The sequence below is a fragment of the Hemiscyllium ocellatum genome, chromosome 11 (assembly GCF_020745735.1).
Source record: "Hemiscyllium ocellatum isolate sHemOce1 chromosome 11, sHemOce1.pat.X.cur, whole genome shotgun sequence".
Classification (NCBI taxonomy): domain Eukaryota; kingdom Metazoa; phylum Chordata; class Chondrichthyes; order Orectolobiformes; family Hemiscylliidae; genus Hemiscyllium; species Hemiscyllium ocellatum.
In genome coordinates this window covers 32,648,628-32,671,274 of record NC_083411.1, presented here as the reverse complement: position 1 = coordinate 32,671,274, position 22,647 = coordinate 32,648,628, and the positions used below count along the sequence as shown (strand labels likewise).

At 38.1% G+C, this 22,647-nt stretch overlaps 1 protein-coding gene across 3 annotated transcripts in view; it reads left to right on the top strand.

Moving 5' to 3' along the window:
• Nucleotides 1-22,647, top strand: part of tenm1 (teneurin transmembrane protein 1) — an 833,960-nt gene that overhangs the window by 671,405 nt on the left and 139,908 nt on the right. For all 3 annotated transcript variants that reach the window (XM_060832118.1, XM_060832119.1, XM_060832117.1), the window contains 3 exons: nucleotides 3,210-3,426; nucleotides 18,394-18,513; nucleotides 22,316-22,577. In XM_060832118.1, coding sequence (XP_060688101.1) covers nucleotides 3,210-3,426; nucleotides 18,394-18,513; nucleotides 22,316-22,577 — 599 coding nt within the window. The remainder of the gene's footprint in view (nucleotides 1-3,209; nucleotides 3,427-18,393; nucleotides 18,514-22,315; nucleotides 22,578-22,647) is intronic.

The window sequence follows — 22,647 nt, the reverse complement described above, 5'->3', positions numbered from 1 at the left end:
TACAAAATGAGAGCTGGCAATGGTGTGACTTCATGTTACAATTATTCCTGTCACACCATTGCCAGCTCTCATTGCAGTTAGGCAACGCCAATGTTAATGTCTATATAGGTTATTACATTTCAAGCAAAAAAATAAAGCTGTGAGAACTACATGCTCATTGATAGTTTTTCCAAAAGTAGGGTTCACATTGAGGTGTGTTCCATATTGGCCTGAAAAATCTCCAGTTTCGTTTTAAACCTTTTTCAGGAAATTGTTCTTTGCTGTTGACCTGCTTGGGGCCAAGCAACACTCTTAACTTCCATGACTTGCCAAAAATAATCTCCACTTTAAAATCTCTAACAAAATTACAATCTAAAAGCTTTAACATATATAAGCTGATTTTCAGAGCGTTGTTATAAAGTAATCAATAATTAACTCATATTAATAATTAATAAATGCTTAATGATGAAGAAGCCCTAATATGTTTTTGATGTGTTTAGTGGGCATTTCATGATAATAAGTGTCTCAGTAAGAAACCATTATCACAAAACCTCCTGATTAACAGGTCAACTCTGATTTTAACTTCCCAATTGTTGAATTTACTGCTGCATGTGCAGCCACTACAACTTGTCGTCCAACTCACTTTTCAATGAAGCACAATTATTTCTATTATTTTGCTATATTATCATTTTATTACTGCAATTATTTCCATAATAATAGCAAGCCATCATGTTTCACTTTGGGGAGCCACTTTATAAAGCGGTTCTGATAGGAAGAATATAATGCAAGTGATGTTCCATTTTTGTTTCAAAGTACTAAGAAAGCTGATACCAACTGTATGCTGTAGCAATTGCTTCCTTTTGGAAAATCTGGATTAGCATGATGTTGATTTAAACTGACAAGGTTATCTTCCGTCAACAGCCAGTGAGAATCTGACAGAGTCTTAAGGGTATAAATTTATCGAAATGGAAAAGACAGTCAGGTGGAATTTAAATGGGCTGAAAATTCACTGTTAGCCATTGCGGTCAAGACACGTTTATGCCCTTAAGTCTGGTAGACTTGAAACTGGAATTTCAACTTTTGAGAATAAAGTACCATTTATGAAGCTCATGCTCTACTGAATTTGGATTCATAAAGTGGAACCTTGTAGCTTGGGGCAGGTATCATTGCTACTGACCCAACACTGCGCCCAATTTGTCATGCTTACAGTACTGTTGTCAGATGCACATTGGAAAAGAAGAGCTCTGTCATCATCATTGATAACCTAAGGAGATATTTTTATAAGAAGCAAGTTAATCTATACTGAGAGCTATGAAATATAAAGTAATTACTTGGAAAAGGGCACACAAATTATTGTTGAATTACTCATGCCACATCAGAAGTGTATGAGAGTTCAGTTGAATGAAAGAGCTATAAAAAGCTTGTGCAAACAGCCACTAAGTATTTTGAGCTACTCTTATTGTGGCATTTTTAAAATTGGATCAGTTAATGTTAAAAAAAACTTATAGAACTGAGTTTGAATAATAAACAGTGAAAACTCAAGTAATTATCATATCTGAGGGTCATCTGGTGTAGTGAAGACAAGTACAATATAAATAACAAAAGAAGCATCTCACAGTTCTATTCATTACAGAAAGCAGGACAGGAAAAATTGAGATGTTCTATCAGGCTGCGAGCCTCAAAATGGCTAATGAATAACAATACCACCTTCAAACTGTAAACAGACAAATTGAAGACACTATGAGGATCTGAAAAGAGCTCTTTCTTGGCCAGAATTATAGATTTTCAAATTGGGACCATTCTTTCCCGTGAATGCATATGATCCTGTCTAATAACATTGGAACATTAATTGGCTTGAGGTGGGCCTTCTTCCCTCATCAAGAGAGGAATCCAAATTTTGAGAGCTGTCAAACCATTAAAAGGCTGGCAGCATTGTGGTCTCGCCTATACTAACATGAGTAGTGGCCAAAGCTCGGATTGTAGCCAGCCCCAAAGAAGGTTTTCAGCAATGGACTTTGAAATTTAAGATAACTTTACAGTTACAGACCAGCTAGCTTGGCTGGATCCTGCAGCATGTATGAAGAACTTGGCTGGTAAGGGCAGGTGGGGAGGGCAGATGTTCAAGTAGGGGATGATCTTGGGAGTGTACCTTCAATGGACATAAGGGACCTTGAAAGAAACCATTCAGAGCAATCATGAGCTCAACCAGTGAAACCTGCTAAGTTGGATGCTTCTTTTACACTACATACCTGCATTCCTGATAAAGAGCTTATGCTCCACGGATGCTGCCTGACCTGGTGTAGTTTTCCAGCAGCACACATTTTCACTCTGATCTCCAGCATCTGCATTCATCACTTTCTCAAACCTACAGTTTTACAGCAAACAAAGGGAAACTAAAATAACTTGGATAGATGATGTCTTTACCACAGAGCTCTTATCTGAACTATCAGTTTAGCTGACATAATTGACACAATACGCAAAAAGCTAGGAAAGTTATAATCAGCACAGATTCTCAAGAATGCACAAGATATACGAGCAGCTTTAGACCATGTGGCCCATTGAATCCTCTCTGACATTTGTGGCTAATCTTGAGCTTCAATTTAATTTTCCTGCCCACTCACCATATTTCTTGATTCCCTGTTCACCAAGAAACTACATCCAAGGATAAGTCAATACATTGTTCTGTGATTTAATTATTTTGGATTTGGTTATTGTTGTCTGGGTGCTGAGCCTCTTATATTTGATTGACTGAAAATAATCTGGTGGAGCTGGAGCATCTTGAAACTGGCTCCACCAAGAGAGTTCCAGAAAGGATCCAGTATCCAACAAAGACCACATTGTTTGGAAACTTCTGTAACTTGAGATGTTCCAATTTCTACAAATAAATCATTTAGGAATTTGAACTAAAGTCATCTCTGTATTGTACTGTGATAAATCAGGTAAATAAGTTATACAGACAAATTGGCAAAAACTTAACAGTCAGTACTATCAGCAAGGGCAGTGAATTGTTCTATAAGATGCACCTCAGATATTTCAAAAGTAACATGTTAAAGCACATAATGGATGGAGGTAAGACAGCTGACAGCCCTGAGCTAATTTTAGAATTGAAAGGAAAATTCCTGTGTCAGTGCACTATGTACACCATGCTGGCAGAAGAAAAATAATATTATCTTGGAACCAAAACATTCATTTTTAAAAACACTGCCTCATATTTCATTCTTTCTTTCCAGATGGTTTAACAGACTGTATGGACCCAGACTGTTGCAAACAAACAATTTGTTACACTGGTCAGCTTTGTCAAGGATCACCTGACCCTCTTGACCTGATCCAACAAAGTCAATTGCCTTTTCCCCTGCATCCCCCAAGACGCTTCTATGATAGAATAAAATTCCTGGTTGGGAAAGACAACACACATGTACTCCCCACTGATGGTCTCTTTGACAACAGGTAATTTTTTTTTAAATCAGTCCAATATTTTTTGCTGTTATCTTTTTGAACTCAAGGTATTATTCATTGTAAGATTGGACATTTAAAATAAAAATGTAATCAATGTTAGGAACATGAAATAGGCTATAGGCTGTTTGGCTCAAAAGACATATTTCATATTTTCACAAGTCAAACTAACTAACTGACTTTTCATTCTATTCATCCATCCCTTATATTCTAACAGGTACTATACTAAACTATGGGCAACAATTGGTTTAGTGAAGAGTTTGCACAAATTACTTTCCAAGATAAATATCAAAAACATGACCAATTTTTCATTCATCAAAGCTGAACTGTTATTGAATGAAGTTGAACAAATATATTATCAATTTTAAGTTATTGAGAATTCTTTAATGTGCAAGATATTCAAATTAAATTTATTAGAACTATATCTGAATGAAGATTCAAATTGCAAAGAAAGAAACTTGATGCAAAAGGATTAACAAATTAGATTTTTTGGCTTTAGTGCCAGATAGTAACACATTGAAAATCATGGTGCAGCTCCGACTGCCCTGTTCCTGTTGGCATTCAGCTTGCAATCATTTTAATGGAGTATTTGATATTAGCAGCATGTTTTTTATAGATACCTCATTCTCCCATGCACATCAGAGTCACTTGGCATTACTACAACATTGATACAATTTTTAACCACCAATGGATGGAATGGTGCTAAGCCATGGCACTTGCTCAGTATGTGAACCAGCAGTGCCTGAAGGGATTGTTGCAGACCTCCAGTTAAAGGGAAGTCGAGGTTCCAAAGTTACTTTTATGGTACCCTGTGGTTGTGTTGCATCCCTACCATGGGATTACATGCCTCCTGGCATCCCCTCCACCTCCAGCTTCTCAACATATCCAGTCCTTCCAATCATCTCACATTAATTTATGTGTACTATATGGGTTCAATGATGAATTTATCTGGTCTCCTTGATTACCAAGTGCTTGAAGTGCACCACCAGCTATCCACTGTGATGGTAATGAATCTTAACAGAGTCCTGACAATGAGAATTAGTTTGTACTTTCACTTTTGTCATTGTCATTCCATTTTGCTTCATTGGATATGTGATACTGTGTTAATGAATACTGACCAATCGCCATGAGACTGGCATGATTCAGAATGTTTTTGAATGTCAAGAGGGGTATTAAACAAAAGGTGCTATTATATTTCAAAGCAAGTATTTTTGAAAGTCATGAATGTTGTTCTTAACTTTATAGTGCTATTATAAACTAATCCATCCACAGATATAATGGTCCTGATGTTCCAAACAGGTTGGGAGAAAGGTCCCTGATCCTAATTTGACAAACAAAAATGCATTTACCTTTTGGAAGATTTCTTGTTGCAAACTGATAGGCCAGGAGTTTCTTAGTTGAAGCAGTTTAGTCCAGGTTGGGGACTCATGCACCTAACTGCAAAGTGGATTTGCATTAAAACCAGGCCTGCCCTTTGGACCATTATTTAAAGTTTTTTTCACATTTCCTCTTAGGATCTGACTTAACTCTCAAAGTTCTCAATCATTTCCAAAGTGCAGTCTTCTTCAAGAACTCTCTCTCTCTTCCCAGACTGGCGAGCTTTTATCTTCTTCCGGATTCATGCTGGGTTTTTTTTCTCTCTGTATCTCTTATCAACACTGAGATGAAGGTTTTTCTCTGCTACTGTTGCCCTGTTGTTGCCCCCATTAATGTTCCAACCACTTGTTAGTTTTTGTGTTTTGGCTGCTATTACATCTTAAAGCAGTAATGTTCTGAAAGTGGAAAAATGAAATGTCTTCAGAAAGATTTTTTTAATCACCTGGGTCAAATTATCACCATCATCTTGGAAGAATCAGCAATGGTGTCTAGCACAGATGTTATGTTCAGTTCTGAAGGCAAACTGCTGGCAGCTTGTGGTTGGGACAGTTCTTTGCCACCAATCCTCCTTTCTAATCTGGGTCTATAGGCCTATCTAATGGTCACTGTTACAGATAGATTAGATGAGTCTTAACAAGAAGATTCATTTATCTAGCCCAAGAAAAAGTAGCATATTGTACGATAGCAAGAGATACCAATGGCTTGAATGAACTAGCCATTATTAGAAATCTAAGAAGCCAGAGATGGAAAGTCTGTTTCCATCAGGAACTTGTGGTAGACTGCACTGAAAAACTGTGTGGCATCATCAGTTTGTGTGGAGGTTAGTACAACTTTAATGTCATTATTCAGAACTATTACCTAAAACAACAGATTCCTGACAATGCCACCAAAGGTTTCAGCTTCCTGGCCAATTCCTGAAGGTTCAACTGCATCAGGACTTGGATGCGATAAACATAAAAATCCTTCCCATGCTACTGTAATGCGAAATGCGATCTTTCTATTATAACCATATACCCTGAACAATTATGTAACCCATCAGTGGTGATACTGCCATGCCTCTCCATTGGAGAAGAATATAATTACAAAGTGACAAGTTTGCACTTGTCCTCGTATAGACACAGGAATTTGTAATCTTAAGATTTGGTAGGAAGACTGCATAAATACGAGTTTTAATATATTATGGATGTACAAGGAAGTTTTTATGAATCCCTACAGTGTTGAAGGAAGCCATTAGCCCATCAATTCCACACTGACCCTCTGAAGAGTATTCCATCCAGACACTATCCCTGTAACCCTGCATTTCCCAAGGCTAACCCACCTAGTCTGCACATCCCTGGACATCATGGGCAATTTAGCATGATCAATCCACCTAACCTCCACAAAATCATAAGTTGCTGGAAAAGCTCAGCAGGTCTGAGAAGAGAAATTAGAATTATCTTTTCAGGTCAAGTAACCCTGCCTCAAGGCATATCTTTGGGCTTTGGGAGGAAACCCATGCAAACTTGGGGAGAGCATGCAACCTCCACACAGACAATCATCCAAGGGTGGATATTGAACCCATGTCTGTGTTGCTGGGAGGCAGCAGTGCTAACCACTGAGTCACGATGTTGTCCTTTTTTACACTAAATTAAGACCAATAGTTTGCGGTCATCTTGCAATCTTAAATGCATGGTAACACATGAATCTTGAGATGCAAAAGTTATTTAAAAATATCATAGTTATTCTAATTTCATTTCCATTTTGAGTTCCCTTGCATTCATTCATAGAATTACTGCTGGCTTTTCCACTTTGATAATTGATAGCTTCTAAATGGACCTGATTCTGCATCATCTCAATAACAAAGAAAAGTGTTGGTATTGTGGTAGTGTCACTGGACTAATAATCCAAAACTCAAAGTTAGTTTTCTAGGTTCATCGGTTTAAATCCAAATATGGCAAATGGTAAAATTTAAATTAAATTTTGAAAAACCTGGGATAATAATAAGCTGACCTAACAGTGACCATGTAACCACTGTTGATTGTTATAGCAACGTATCTGGTTCACCAGTATCTTGTAGGGGAGGAAATATGCCATTCTTATCTGCTCTGGCCTCTGTGACATCATAGTTAACTCTTAATTGCCCTCTAGACAAATAGGGATGGATAATAAGTGCTGGCCTAGAAGCAATGCCCACATCCCATTAATGAATGAAAGGATTGACAATAATAATATTGCAATCATATGTACTTTCAAGTATCAACATTGTAAATGGTGCAACTAAACAATTGTGATCCTATTCTTCAATAAAGAACCAGAGCTAATTTTTTTTTTCCCTTAAGCCAGAGCCTGCAAGTAACATTTCCCATTAGGATTGCCTCGAATCAATTAATCCATGTAGAATGTTGTCAAATCTGTTTCCTAAACAAGGGCTTCATAAGGTATAACCTAATCAAGCCTCTATGTGAACTATTTATTAAATTGATATTTTTGTGATTTTTCTCTTTCTCTTCACTACAGTACACCTTCAAGTTTTCAATTGCCACAAGATAAGTTCCGACAAAGAACATCCTTCAGTCCATTTAATCACACCCTCCAGAAAAACTCCTATTTTGGTGTATAGAGGATAGTCCTTACCATTACCTCAATTGGAAACACAAAATATCAAAAATAGAGTGAGCTCAGTGTGACCATGGAAACAAGCTCAGTAAAATTATCACCTTCATGCTATTAGTCTCAAAACCTGGAAACTGACATTACACTCAAAACCTGGATTCCCCAAGGCAGTTAAAATATATAGCCAGTAATGATTGTAGAATGACTAATTTCGAAATCCTCTCTTACTTCTCTATTATTTTCAACCCAAATAAGATGAATATTAGTGAAATAATATTTATCACCTATATGGCCTTTTAATCAAAAAAGCTTTTCACTGTTTCATCATTTTCAATGACATTTGGTAAAATTGACTCCAGTAGTACATTTATTATGCCCAATGGAAGATAAACAGTACAAGACCAGGTTAACCCTCTGTATTCTGAATTTTCTCCACAAGTTATCATTGAATAAAAGTGTCCTCCAGCTAACAGATACTTTTTCAAGGCAGTTTCTTTATGTACATTTGGAAGAGGCAGGTAATTTGGAAGTTAAAGTTGCTTTAAGTTACTGATTACCAGAAAATGATCAGATCCCGCATCTTCTGCAACTGTCATCCACTCTCCTGGACAGACGACAAGATGTCATTCAAGCCTGATCTTTACAAGTGCATGTTGGATCCCACCAATAATGTTATGAAAGGTGGGAAATGCACCAACAGCATTTTAACATCTCAGCCTTTTAAGTCTAGCTAGATACCAGTTGATGATCTTGGCAAAGTAGAGGGGCTATTCCTCTATTTAGTTCTACTTGCTCCGAATGATTGGCCTGTATTTTACAGCAGTTCAATACAGGATTGCAGACCTCCTCCCACTGCTGTTGGGATGTTTTCCCAAAGTAAGGTTGGCCCATGCCAAGAATCCTGGCCACTCAGGAAAAGCTGGTAGCTGAGCCAGAGATGGGTAAAATTTAGCCCATTATTTCTTTCTAGAAAATATCTGCTAATTTGACAACATGTTAGTGATAGAATCTTAATATTAGCAACCACACTGCTAACTGATTGCATTTCTTTGAAGTTCAGTAATATTGTTAATAGGATCGGATGAACAGTCCTTTTAACTAAATTATTGTTTGAATTTTATCTGTATGCAAGTTGAACTACCTATTTACATTAAATGCCTGTCACCATACTGTTGTGGCATAGCGTATAGTCCTGATGAAGGGTTTTTGCCTGAAACGTCGATTTTCCTGCTCCTCGGATGCTGCCTGACCTGCTGTGCTTTTCCAGCACCACTCTGATCTAAACTCTGGTTTCCAGCATCTGCAGTCCTCACTTTTGCCATAGTGTATAGTAGCCTTCTGCAAAGCAATAATGGTATCCCTGAATTGGATTCTCTGTCTGAGCTGCTCTCACTTCAGCTTGACATTGCACCATTATCACTGAAGAGCATTCCTTACAGCACCGAGGGGATTTTTCCATTTCATCAACTCCAAGCCTTTTGACCTGATTTTGATTGCTAAACTTACGTTTACTGTGTCAAACTTCAGAAGTTTTATGTTGACGGCTAGGTTAATTGGAAGGTCAGTCAAAATGATTGTAACACATTTTATTTTGGAACTTAAACACAAATGGGACTATGCAGCAATCATTACTTGTACACTGAATTTTGTGCTTATTGAGGCAATAGATGCTTGACTTCCTGAATGACATTGAGCACGCCAAGATCAACAGTTGATACAGGGTAAAGCTCCATCAGAATATGTCCAAATCTTTGTCTCAGAATATTGCATTCCACAATATAAATTATCTGGAACACTGTTAAATTAACACAGTTTTATGATCCAGACTTATATCTATTAGGAACTAAATTAAGGTTGTTCACATTTATTTTGCTTAAAACGTTTAAAAGCAGTTGTACAAAGAGACTTCCGAGCCATATGTTTGGATTGATTCAGACAATCATTTCCAAGGTGATAAAATTAATTTATGACTAATCTACAACCTACAATATAATTAATTGTCAATGACTATTAATCACATAATTATTGAATTGTATAACATTATAATAAATAGTTATTTATAGAAGGATTATTTGTAAAGAAACAACCATCACATTTATTAGCATTCCCTGATGATATTAACTTTGGAAGTATGATTTTGAAATGATAATAGTTCTCAAGTGCAATACTGTCATGACAACTGTTTATAAATGCAAAGAAAACAAAGACCCTGCATTTATAATGGACCTTTCACAACCTCAGAACATCACAAAGTGCTTCACAACCAAGTAAGTATTTTAAAGGATAGCACTTAGTCATGAACAGAAATTCACACCTCAAATTTCACAAGGCCCTACAAACAGCAGTGAATTAAATAATCAGGTACATGCTTCACATTTTTGGGGTTGAGGGACAAATGTGGAGACCATGTAGACCAGGAAACTGGGAGAAATAACTGCTATGAGATCAGTCATGACCATTTGAGGGGATAAACAAGGTCTCGCTTTAAAATATCAAAGGAAAAATAGAGTCATAAGAACAGGAATAATATATTTGGCAGCATAAGTTCCAACTTTCAATCAGACCATTGTTTATCTGCAACCTAACTTCATGTGCCTTTACCATTGCTCCAAATCACTTACAGCTTTCATTAATCAAAAAAAGTCAATCTCAAATTTAAAAATATTGATTGATCCAGGATCAGTAGCTATTTACAGTAGCAGACCTAGACTTCTATTTCCCCTTGTTTATAAAAGTGTTTCTTAATTTAAACTTGCCTTCTGGTCGAAATAGTTTCTCTACATGTCTATGTGGATTCTGCACATTCTTCCCAGATCTATATGGGTTTTCTTCAGGTACTCCGGTTTCCTCGAACACTCCAAAGATTAGGTGGATGGGCCATGCTAAATTTCCCTTAGTGTCCAGGGATGTGCGGGCAAGATAGATAATCCATTTAGTTGCTCATAGATGCTTTTTCTGACAATAGATTTCATGCGTATTAGGGGTAGAAACCATTGCCATATCACATTGAATTCTCTTTATCTCAAATCCAACCTGACCACATGTCATTTTATCCTTTTTCAAAGATTTTGACATTTTGTCAAGGGCAGTCCTTGTCTCTTCCTAATGAAGTCAGCCCTCCCCAAATCAAGGATCATATTTACTGTTTTATACTCTCCCTTTCAAATATTACATTGAACTCAATTATTTCAAAATATTCCTTTGATTACTTTGTGAGACATCATGATGCAAAGAAGACTGATATTTGGAGTCCCATTGCCCCGAAAAGATAGTGTGAACGTTGAAAGTCTACAGCCTATTTGGTATTGAAAGGAGATGGTAGCCTAGTGGTATAATCATGTGACTGTTGATCCATGTAATGTTCTTGGAACCCTGGTTCAAATCCTGCCATGACAGATGGTGGAATTTGAATTCAATAGAAAGTCTAGAATTAAGGGTCTAATGATTTTTGATTTTTAAAATATCTGGAATGACAAGTGTAATGATGACCATGAATCCAATGCCTATTGTCAGAAAAATCCTCCTGTTTCACTGATGTTGTTTAGGGAAAGGAAGCTGCCATCCTTATCTGGTCTGACTCCAAACCCACAGAAAAGGGGTTGATTCTTAATTGCTTTCTGGGCAATTAGGGATAGACAATAAATGTTGGCCTAGCCAATGACACCCTAACCCCCATGAATGAATAAAAAGAAGTCAGTGCTGTTGAGAAGGATGATGGAATTTCATTCAAAAATAGTGAAACAACAACAACACAGTTCGATGTCAGATGGTGTGTGGCTTGGAGGGTTCCCAGACATCTACTGCCATCATCCTTCCAGCTGGTTGAGGTTGCAGGTTTGGAGGTTAAGGTTGAAGAGTCTTTGTGAATTACAGTTATGCATTTGTTGCCATTGTATGCTGATGTGGAGTGAGTTGATGTTGGAAGGTGGTGAATGGGCCATTAATCCAGCGGATTGTTTCATCTTATACCATGAGACCATAAGATATAGGAGCCGAATCAGTCCATTCAGACCATTGAGTCTTCTTTACCATTCAATCTTGGCTGATATGTTTCTCAACCCCATTCTCTTGCTTTTCCCCATAACCTTTGAAGCCCTTCCTAATTAAGAATCTATCTATCTCTCTCTTTCATGCACTGCACAGCCTTCTGTAGCAAGAGTTCCACAGATTGACCACCTTTGGCTGAAGAAATTCTTTCTCATCTCACTTCCCTTGGAGGCTGTGCCCCACGTCCTGGTCTCTTCCTACAAGTGGAAACATCTTGTCTATGTCAATTCTATCCATGCCTTTCAATATTCTGTATGTTTCAGTGAGATTCCACTACCAACCCCACACCCCACTGCCATCTCCACCCTACCATCCTTTTAAACTCCATCAAATTGAGTAAGACATTCGACAAGGTTCCCCAGGGGAGACTGGTTAACAAGTTTGATCTCATGGAATACAGGGAGATCAAGCCATTTGGATACAGAACTGGCTGGAAGGTAGAAGACAGAGGGTGGTGGTGAAGAGTTATTTTTCAGACGAGAGGCCTGTGACCAGTAGAGTGCCACAAGGATCAGTGCTTGGTCCACTACTTTCTGTCATTTATATAAATGGTTTGGATATGAACATGGGAGGTATAGTTAGTAAGTTTGCAGATGACACCAAAATTGGAGGTGTAGTTACCTCAGATTATAGTTACCTCCGATTACAACAGGATCTTGATCAGATGGGACATTGGGCTGAAGAGTAGCAGATGTAGTTTATTTCAGATAAGTGCGAGGTGCTGCATTTTAGGAAAGCAAATCTTAGCAGGACTTATACACTAATGGTAAGGTCCTAAGGGGTCTTGATGAACAAAGAGACCTTGGAGTGTATATTCATAGCTCCTTGAAAGTGGAGTCGCAGGTGGATAGGATATTGAAGAAGGCGTTTGGTACACTTTCCTTTATTGGTCAGAGCATTGAGTATGGGAGTTGGAAGGCCATGCTGCAGCTGTACAGGACATTGGTTAGGCTACTTTTGGAATATTGTGAGCAATTCTGGTCTTCTTCCTATTGGAAGGATGATATGAAACTTGAAAGGGTTCAGAAAAGATTTACAAGAATGTTGCCAAGGTTAGAGGATTTGAGCTATAGGGAGAGGCTGAACAGGCTGGGGGTGTTTTCTCTGGAGGATCAAAGGCTGAGGCTGAGGGTATTTATCATAGGATAAATAGACAAAGTATTTTCCCTGGGGTAGGGGAGTCCTGAACTAGAGGGCGTACATTTAGGGTGAGAGGGAAAAGATGTAAAAGGGACCTAAGGGGCAACGTTTTCACACAGATTGTGGTGTGTTTGTGCCAGAGGAAGTGGTGGAGGCTGGTCCAAGTATATTATTTAAAAGGCATCTGGATAGGTATATGAATAGGAAGGGTTTAGAGGGATATGGGCCAAGTGCTGGCAAATGGGACTAGATTAGGTTGGGCTATCTGGTCAGCATGGATGAGTTGGACCAAAGGGTCTGTCTCCATGCTGTACATCTCTATGACTCTATGAATACAGACTCAGAATCCACAACCACTCCCCATAAGATAAGCCTTTCATCCCCAGGTGGATTGTATTGACCTTGGTTTTCTTATTTGATATGCACTCATCCAGGAAAATAAAGATTATTCCATTACACTGCTGATTTGTGCCTTGTAGATAGTGGAAACACTGTGTGGAGTCAAGATTTCCAAACTCTGGGCTGTTCTTATTGCTATGGTGTTTCCATGCATGTTGCAATTAGATAAAATCAAAAACAAAAACAAAAAACAAAATTGCAAGAGAACCTTAATGGGTCTGGCAGTGTCTGAGAGAAACAGAATTAACATTTTGAGTTCAGGAGACCCTTCCTCAGACTTAGCTGAATCATCTATCAGTCTAGATGCGCTCAGTTGAGGGTTAATCACTATGCCAGTGAGGGGCTCCTCCATGTTGCATCTACAAAAAGGAGAACAAATGTAATTTGATCAGTTATTGCCTGTCTCCTCTGGATCGGCAGCAGAGTAATGGAACAGTATCATCAGTGCTGTCAAACTGCCACTACAGGTAACAATACTTATTCACTCAGTTTGGGTTCTGTCCTCATGTGGTTGTGAACCTCATTACAGCTTTGGTCCAACTCAAGATAAAAGAGCTGAATTCCAGGAATGATGTTACAGTGTCTGTGTTTTATATTAATATCATACTTAACAATGGTGGAGTAAAGAAGTAGTCATTAAACTGAAGATAGTAGGAATCAAGGGAAAATTCTCCACCAGTTGGAATTATACCTCTCAAAAAGGAAGATGTTTATGGTTGTTGTAAGCCAATCATTTTAGGCCCATGATATCACAGCAAGTGTTCTTTTGAGTAGTGTCTTGGCACAACTATCTTCAGTTGTTTCTGCAATGACATTCCCACCATTATAAGGTCAGAAGTGAGGATGTTCACTGATGATTGCACTATGTTCAGTATCATTCCTGAAGCACCTCTTGATGCAATCCCTGCCAAATTCCTGAAAAGGTTTGATAATATTCTGCTGATTGCTCACAATCATATTTGTGCCACACAAGTGTCAGGCAATGACCATCTCCAACAAGAAGGAATCTAACAATCTCCCCTTGACATTCAACGCCCATGTTGGATTGACTCGGCCACAAATAAATCCCTTGTTTAAGTCAGCCCTCTCTTTATTGGATGAATCTCCTGGATCCAGTGATCACCCCGTTCTATTTCACGAAAGGCATCTCCATTGAGCTGGAAATCTCCAAAAAATGAGTCTGCTATGTGGCTGTTGTGCCACTGGCAAAATAGCAAGAGGCACAAAATAGCAAATAGCAAAAAGATTTGCAAATTGGCAGCCACACAGCAACACAGTGATCCGAAACCTGCTTCTCATCCCAAGTGTGGGCTAGGTTCCTTCCAACAGAACTGTGTCAAAGAGGTACACATCCTGGCACAGGTTCCTGATATTTTTACTTGAACTATAATGCCTTCTTCTTCACAGATTACAAAACCCAATTTCATGAAGCCGAAGAATTTCAGTTCTCAAACTTGTAAGTTAGTTTTGAACCCAGACCCTTCTGACTCAGAGAAAGGTTTTAGTAACATTTGTTCTGGGATGACAAAGCTGATGAAATTTGTGGATTGTGAAAGATGAAAGTGTGCAGACTCTGTTGAATAAATTAGTTATGGGATGAGAACAGATGAGAACTGTTATTTTCCAAACTCTCTGACCCTCATTTGTGCATTTTGAGTACTTCATTACCAATTGCACACAAATTTTCAATAACATTTGATGAGGAATAAGCGTGATGAACTTGAAACATGGATCAGAATTTGGAGCTATCATGTTGTCGCCAACACATGTGTGGTGAATATCACTGGGACAGGAATGGTTGTTGGATGTGTCGGAGTTTAGATGTTTCAAAAGGAAGAAGGAGGGTGGTAAAAGAGGTGGGGGAGTGACATTGCTAATTAGGGAAAATATCACAGCTGCAGTAAGGGAGGTCATAGAGGTTAGTTTGTTCACAAAGGCAGTATGGGTAGGAGTCAGAAGAAGTAAAGGAGCAGTCACTTTATTGGGAGTTTTTTTATAGAACTGCCCAGTAGTAACAGATACATGGAGGAGCAGATTGGGAGGCAAATTTTGGAAAGGTACAGAAGTACCAGGGTTTTGTCATGGGTGACTTCAGCTTCCCTCATAGTGATCGGAACCTCCTTAATGCAAATAGCTTGGATCGAGCAGAATTTGTTAAGTGTGTCCAGGAAGGATTCCTGACTCAATATGTAGATAGGCCGACTAGAGAGGAGGCCATTTTGGATTTGGTGCTTGGCAACGAAACAGGTCAGGTGTCAGATCTCTTGGTGGGAAAGCATTTTGGAAATAGTGATCCCAACTCCCTGGCCTTTACAATAGTCATGGAGAGGGATAAGAGCAGATGGGGTATGGGAAAGTATTCAATTGGGAGAGGAGGAATTACAATGCTATTACGCAGGAACTGTGGAGCATAAATTGGAAACAGATATTCTCAGGGAAATGGACAAAAGAAAAGTGGAGATTGTTTGGGGAGCACTTGCTGCAAGAGCTAGATCAGACTGTCCCACTGAGGCAAGGAAGGGATGCTAGGGTTAAGGAACCTTGGATGACAAGAGATGTGGGACGTCTAATCAAGAGGAAGAAGGAAGCTTACATAAGGGTGAGGAAGCAAGGATCAGACGGGGCTCGAGAGGGTTACAGGGAAGCCAGGAAGGAACTGAAGAATCGACTTTGGAAAGCTAGAAGGCGGCATGAAAAATCCCAAGGAAAATCCCAAGCCTTCTACAATTAGGTAAGGAATAAGAGGATGGCCAGAGTGAGGATAGGGCCGATCAGGGATAGGGCAAGAAACTTGTTCGTGGAGTTGGAGGAGGTAGTAGAGGTCCTTAATGAATACTTTGCTTCAGTATTCTGTAGTGAGAGGCACCTTGTCATTTGTGAGGACAGGCTGATATGCTCAAACAGGTTGATGCTAAGAAAGAGAATGTGATGGAAATTTTGAAAAACAGGAGGATAAATAAGTTCCCTGAGCCAGACAGGATATACCCAAAGTTACTACGGGAAGTGAGGGAAGAGATTCCTGCACCTTTGGCGATGGTCTTTGTGCCCTCAGTGACCAGATGATTGGAGGGTGGAAAATGTTATTCCCTTGTTTAAGAAAGGCAATAGGAATAACACTGGGCTTTATAGACCAGTTAGTCTTAGGTTGGTAGTGGCAAATTATTGGAGAGGATTCTGAAAGACAGAATTGCTGATTATTTGGAAAAGCATAGTTTAATTAGAGATAGTCAGCATGGCTTTGTGAGGGGCAGGTCTTGCCTCACAAGCCTTACTGAATTATTTGAGGATGAGACAAAACAGATTGATAAAGGTAGAGAAGTAGATATGATGTATATGGATTTTAGCAAGGCGTTTGTTAAAGGTCCCCATGTTAGGCTCATTCAGAAAGTGAGAATACATGGGATACAGGGAAATTTGGCAGTCTAGATACAGAATTGGCTGGCCCATAGTAAACAGAGGGTAGTGGTAGATGGAAAGTATTCAGCCTGGGTCTCAGTAGCCTACGGTGTTCCACAGGGATCTGTTCTGAGGCCTCTGCTTTTTGTGATTAGATGAGGGAGTTTAAAGTTTGGTTTAAGTTTGTTGGTGAAGTTGTGAACAGTGTGGAGGGCTGTTGTGGGTTGCAGCAGGACATTGACAAAATGCAGAGCTGAGCAGAGAAGTAGCAGATGATATTCAACCTGGAAAAGTGTTAAATGACTTATTTTGGAAGGTCAAATTTGAATGCAGATTACAGGGTTAAAGGCAAGATTCTTGGCAGTGTGGAGGAACAGAGAGACCTTGGAGTCAATGTCCATAGATGCCTCAAAGTTACCACCCAAGTTGATAGGGTTGTCAAGAAGGCATATAGTGTGTTGGCATTCATTAGCAGGGGATTTAAATGTAACAGCTGTGAGGTTATGCTGTGGATGTTTAAAGCCCCGGTTAAACCACACTTGCAATATTGTGTTCAGTTCTGGTTGCCTCATCGTAGGAAGGATGTGGAAACTTTTGAGGAGGTGCAAATGAGATTTACCAGAATTCTGCCTGGACTGGAGGGCATGTCTTATGATGAAAGGTTGTGGAAGCTGGAGTGAAGAAGGATGAGAGGAGACTTGATAGAGGTCTACAAAAGGATGAGAGGCAAAGATGGGGTGGATAGCTAGAGACTTTTTCCTAGGGCAGAAGTGGTTATCACAAGTGGGCATACTTTTAAGGTGACTGGAGAAAGGTTAAGGGGAGACATCAGAGGGTGGTGGGCACAGAATGCACTGCCAGCATTGGTAGTAGAGTCAGGTATACTCGGGATATTTAAAGTTAAAAATCACACAACACCAGGTTATAGTCAAACAGGTTTATTTGGAAACACTAGCTTTTTGAGCACTGCTCCTTCATCAGGTGGTTGTTGAGTATAAAATCATAAGACATAGAATTTATAACAAAATGCTACAATTTCATAGAGTGATATATTGAAAACAGACCTGATTTTTAAGGCTTTTGTCTTTTGGAATGAGTTGCAGGTTTCAGTTTATGAAATGTAAATCTCAGAACTTCTTTTAAGTCACCTTCTCAAAATAACTTAAGATTTTTATAACAAAATGTGACATCTCAGCTCAGACAATGCATTAAAGGTATGAGGTCAGAGCCTGCCTGTGCCCCAATCTTAAGTCAGACTGGTTGCATTTCCAAAGTTTAATTTACAAAATATGACATGGATTGACTACCTGCATTGCCTGCCTGCAGATTATGCATTTTTGACCACCCTCTCGGCTGATGCGCACCCTCAAATAGAATTGATCCATTCTTCACGATAAACCTCTTCACCTTGCTGAGCATCACATTTCACACAAAAGTCTTACCTAAGAAATAGCTCTTTGAATATTTGTCTAAATGAATAACTCGAGAAGACTCTTCCAGTTACAAGTTGCAGCACTTTTGAGTTTGCAACAATATAAAAAGTAACAATTCATAATGGATTATAAATATGTAATATGTAAACTGATATAAATATCAGTATTTATAAGAGATTTACACACTTTAGTTACAAAAGATCCCAATACAATTTTTACCGTCATTTCTGTTTCTGCTGCTTCAGTTTGGGTTGACTGTTTAAAAAAATTATTGTCATACCATTAACAAGTTGCTCCTGCTAAGTTAAAAGCCTGTAATAGAGCAAAATGCAACCAATCTAATTTCATTTAACTGGTTGAGATAAATAAGATAAATGTTATGGATTAGACTCAATAAAGTTTGGCATTGAAATGAACCATTTGTTTGTCTTTGTTCAGTTTGTGATCCAGACAGGATTTAGTATAAATAGAGTTGATGTGAAGCTATGTCAGTTTACTTTGCTGGCTTATTGCATAAATTAATTGCAATTATTGATCATCTTTTTAATCTATTTATCTGCATGTTGTCTGATTCCAGCCGCGTGTGTGTCATTCGAGGACAGGTGGTTGCAGTGGATGAGACCCCGCTAGTTGGTGTGAACATCAGCTTTTTGCACCATGTAGATTATGGATACACAATCAGCCGCCAGGATGGCAGGTGCAGAAGGACGTTTTTCTCTGTTATCTCAGACCCACTTGTCACCAGATGCATCCTGAGTCAAATGTGCTTGATAATTGAACAAATAAGAAGGCAGGATGTTCATCAATGAGACATGAAAAATGAGGCTGAGATAGAAGGCTTATTGATTAATGGGATACATAACTGAATTTTTAACAGTAAATCTGGAACAATGATTGATAATGCAATAAACACCAAAATGCTGCTTACAATTAACAGGTCGCAGAAAGTCCTTGGAGATATAGATAGTATTAACTTTTCAAGAGAATGACCCTGTCATCTTCCTGACCTTCTTTGTTTTTAATTTGAATTCCTTGCATACCTTAGTATTTTGTTTTTGCATATGTGGTGCAATCATTGGACTCAAGGCAAATAAAATTATTGATTTCTGTTGGCTTCCTTACCTAAGATCAACATCCTGCAGTATGATGTTAATAAAAGGGAAATAGAAAGATGAAAATCTTTAATAAAATATGAGTTAATTATCTGGCTTTAATTTATAATGCCTTTTCACTGTTGGATTTCATATATTTAAAGAATTGAATCTTCAACCCATCTCGTTTAGTTAATGGAATTATTGTGTGGTAAATTAGATCCAAATGAGGCAAGAAAAAATGGTGTTATAACTAATAGTCTAAAACTAATGACTCAAAATTTGATCAGGAGCCAACTTCAAACATCTGTTATCTAAATTGGAGAATATGACACCTAATAATACATTGAGTTCTTATATAGGTTCTGACAATTTAACTCTTGTGATTTTGAATAATGAATAATATTTTTTATTGTGTTCCTGTTCAATTGAAGTGTGCCAGTAAACGTTTAGTGTGATATTATAAGATGACAACAGGCAAAATCTTTTCCTGTTTCAGTGTTCGTTAGTTGTAATGATGTTTTAGGTTTCACACTGGCAATAGAAATGATTGAATCTTTAATTTACATGTAAATTGGTAGGAGGGCCGTAAACTTCTGAAGAAGGATCAGCTGATTGTTTAATGATCTTTGTAATCCTGGCACCTTAATGTTTCCAATCTCAATTGAGTGAAGGAGTACGTCCTTATAAAGTTGGAGTTAAATCCGTTCTAGCTACCACTAAGGCACCTGTGTGAATGTGGAAAATTGTCGAACTGTCCATAAATAAAAACAGGCCAAAACCGATCTGCCAGCTGCTCGCCTATCAGGTTACTGTCAATCATCAGCAAAGTGATTGAAGGTCTTAACAAAAGTGTTGTCAAACAAAACTTATACAGTAATAACCTGCTCACCAATGCTTAGTTTGGGTTCTGCCAGGACCATTCGGCTTCTGACTCTATTACAATAAATGCAATAGGTGGGGTAAGAGTGATTGCTCCTGACATCAAGGAGCCCTTATGAAATGAACATGATGAGAATTGTGCACTGGAAATGAAAACATTAAAATCCATTAGTTATTACAACTGTGAAATGTAATTAAAGTAATCACCAGGATGGTTATTACCTGACTGGGACCATCATTGAAAATAAAAAGAAACTCATACCAGGCTTTATCAATGAACAAGAAAACTCAAAACTTACTTCTTATGACAAACTTATCTGTTCTTGTCATATGTTAGAAGATTATTAATTGGTATTGTAAATGACTATATATCGTTTAAATCCAAGCACACATTTGTATATAGGATAGACAGATGGACAAGACAAACAGTTCTTTTTGGAATATTTTAGGTAGAAAATTTAAGTCAAAAAGACACAAAGTCTGCGGACCAAAGACCAAACTGAGAGGATGGGTTGAGGTGGTTTTTATCACAGTTTGTTTCAGTGCTTGACAATAATATCATGTTGTTACTGGCTGTGATCATCTTCAATTTGGTAGCTGGTCAGTTCAACTTATTATCAACTTAGATCTTGATTTGATTTAGAAGCTTTCTTTCTTTTCTGTGAAGGTTTGAGGCTTATTATTTTCTCAACTAAAAAGAGAGAGGGACTTTGCTCGCCATAGCTTCAACTGCTTTCTCTCCTTTCAGTGCAGTGTCAAACTACTACTTTAAACCAATTCAAACCCCATTGCTAGGCAGTTACTGTTTTGTTTCCAAAAGACATCTTGTGCCAGTACAAAAATACCAAAACCTAGCTTCCAACAAAAAAAGTTTCACTTTTCCTTTGAATTGTAAAAGAAAACAATTAATAATTCATTATTATCCAGTGTGTATTTCCAAATAAAATATGTATAATCCTTATACTCACAAAATTGAAGTCAGTGGGAAATTTCTCCATTAGTTAGATGTATTTGTAACACAAAGCAAATTGCTAGTGGTTGCCGGATGTCAATCATCTCAGATCGAGAACATTGCAGGGGTTCCTCATGCTCGCATCTTAGGCACATCCAACTTCAGCTGTTTCATCGATAACTTCCCTCCATCATAAGGTCGAAGATTAGATATTCACTGATGACTGCACAGTATTCAATACCATTTGACTGCTCAGCTACTGATTAATTTGTATCATTTACAGCATTCGGGTATGAACTGATAAGAAGCAAGTAACATTATGTCACACAATGACCATCTCATTCACAAGGCAATCTAACCATCTCTCCTATATACTCAATGGTATTATCATGGCTTAATGCCTCATTGTAAACATCCTAGGATTTAACATTAACTAGAAACTGAACTGGATAAGGCACATAAATGCTGCAGTAATAGCAGCAAGTCAGATGCTGGGAATTCTGAGGTGAATAATTCACGTCCTGAATTCCTGAAGCCTATTCACAATCGACAAGGTGTGACAAAATATTCTATACTTGCCCAGAGGAATCTAGTTCCAACAACACTCAAAAAGCTTAATAGCATCCTGGACAAAGCAGTAAACTCGCTTGGCAACCTTTTCACGATTTTAAACATTCACTCCTTCCACTACTGACACACAGTCAAACCAGTGCATTCAATTTTCAAGATGCACTGTAATAATTCAAGCTTCTTTCTTCTTCAAGCTTCACCTTCCAAATGCGAGACCTCTACCACCTACATGGACACACAGATACATGCGAACACCACCATCTGCAATTTCCCCTCCAAGTAACACATTGTCCTTAGAACTTTATCACCATTCATTTTTAGTCTTTTCTTAATTGCTCTGTGTTTGCACTCACAATAGATAGACAGGAGTGGCTCACAAAGGTGACTGACCACTACCTCCTTAAGGGCAGTTATAAATGGGCAGCAAATGCTGGTCTTGCAGGCAGCTGACAGTCTCACAAAGAATATGAAGCATCATACAATTCTGCATAGAATTAGTCAGAAAATATTGTGTTGTTTACAATGTATTGCATGAATCTGTTCAATTGAATTCTTTCTATTGTGTGAAAAAACCTGTCAATGTAAATTCTAAAGTCCTGTTTTTGTACTGCTAAAGTTATTTGTTTATTAAAAAATTGCAAAATTCCTCATAGTGAAGCAAAGGACCACTCAGAATAGCAAAATATCTTCATTAAACAAATGCTAAAATGCAAAAAAAAAGATAGTGGAATAAATTTTCCACATAGTTCTGTATGAATATTATAAACTAACTACAAAAAAATACAAAACTGATGTGAAATGATATTCCACAAAGAGTAAATAGTACAATCAAAGACAAACTTCCTCTGTGTTTAAAGCTAGTTTCAACTTCAATAGTCAATTCATGTGAAATATATGACAACTGCATTACTTAGATCATATTCATATCAAAGTCTGATGCGATTTTACATTTGATTTCTTCTTAAGCCTTACTTATTTTGAATTATTTTTCTTTTTGTTGCCAGCTTTGATCTTGTAGCGGTTGGAGGAATCTCTGTCACGCTTGCCTTTGAGCGTGCTCCTTTCATCACTGAAAATCGTACACTCTGGTTACCGTGGAACAGATTTGTTGTTGTGGATAAAGTCATCATGAAGAGAGTAGAATCTAAGCCACCTGTCTGTGACCTCAGTAGCTTTGCTACTCTTAATCCAATTGTTCTTCCTTCACCCCTGACTACCTTTACAGGATCTTGTCCAGGCAGAGGACCAGCCATCCCAGAAATACAAGTAGGAGCAGCTATTTTCAGAATCGTAATGTGTTAGATTAATAACATGCTGTTGAATATTTTTGTTTATG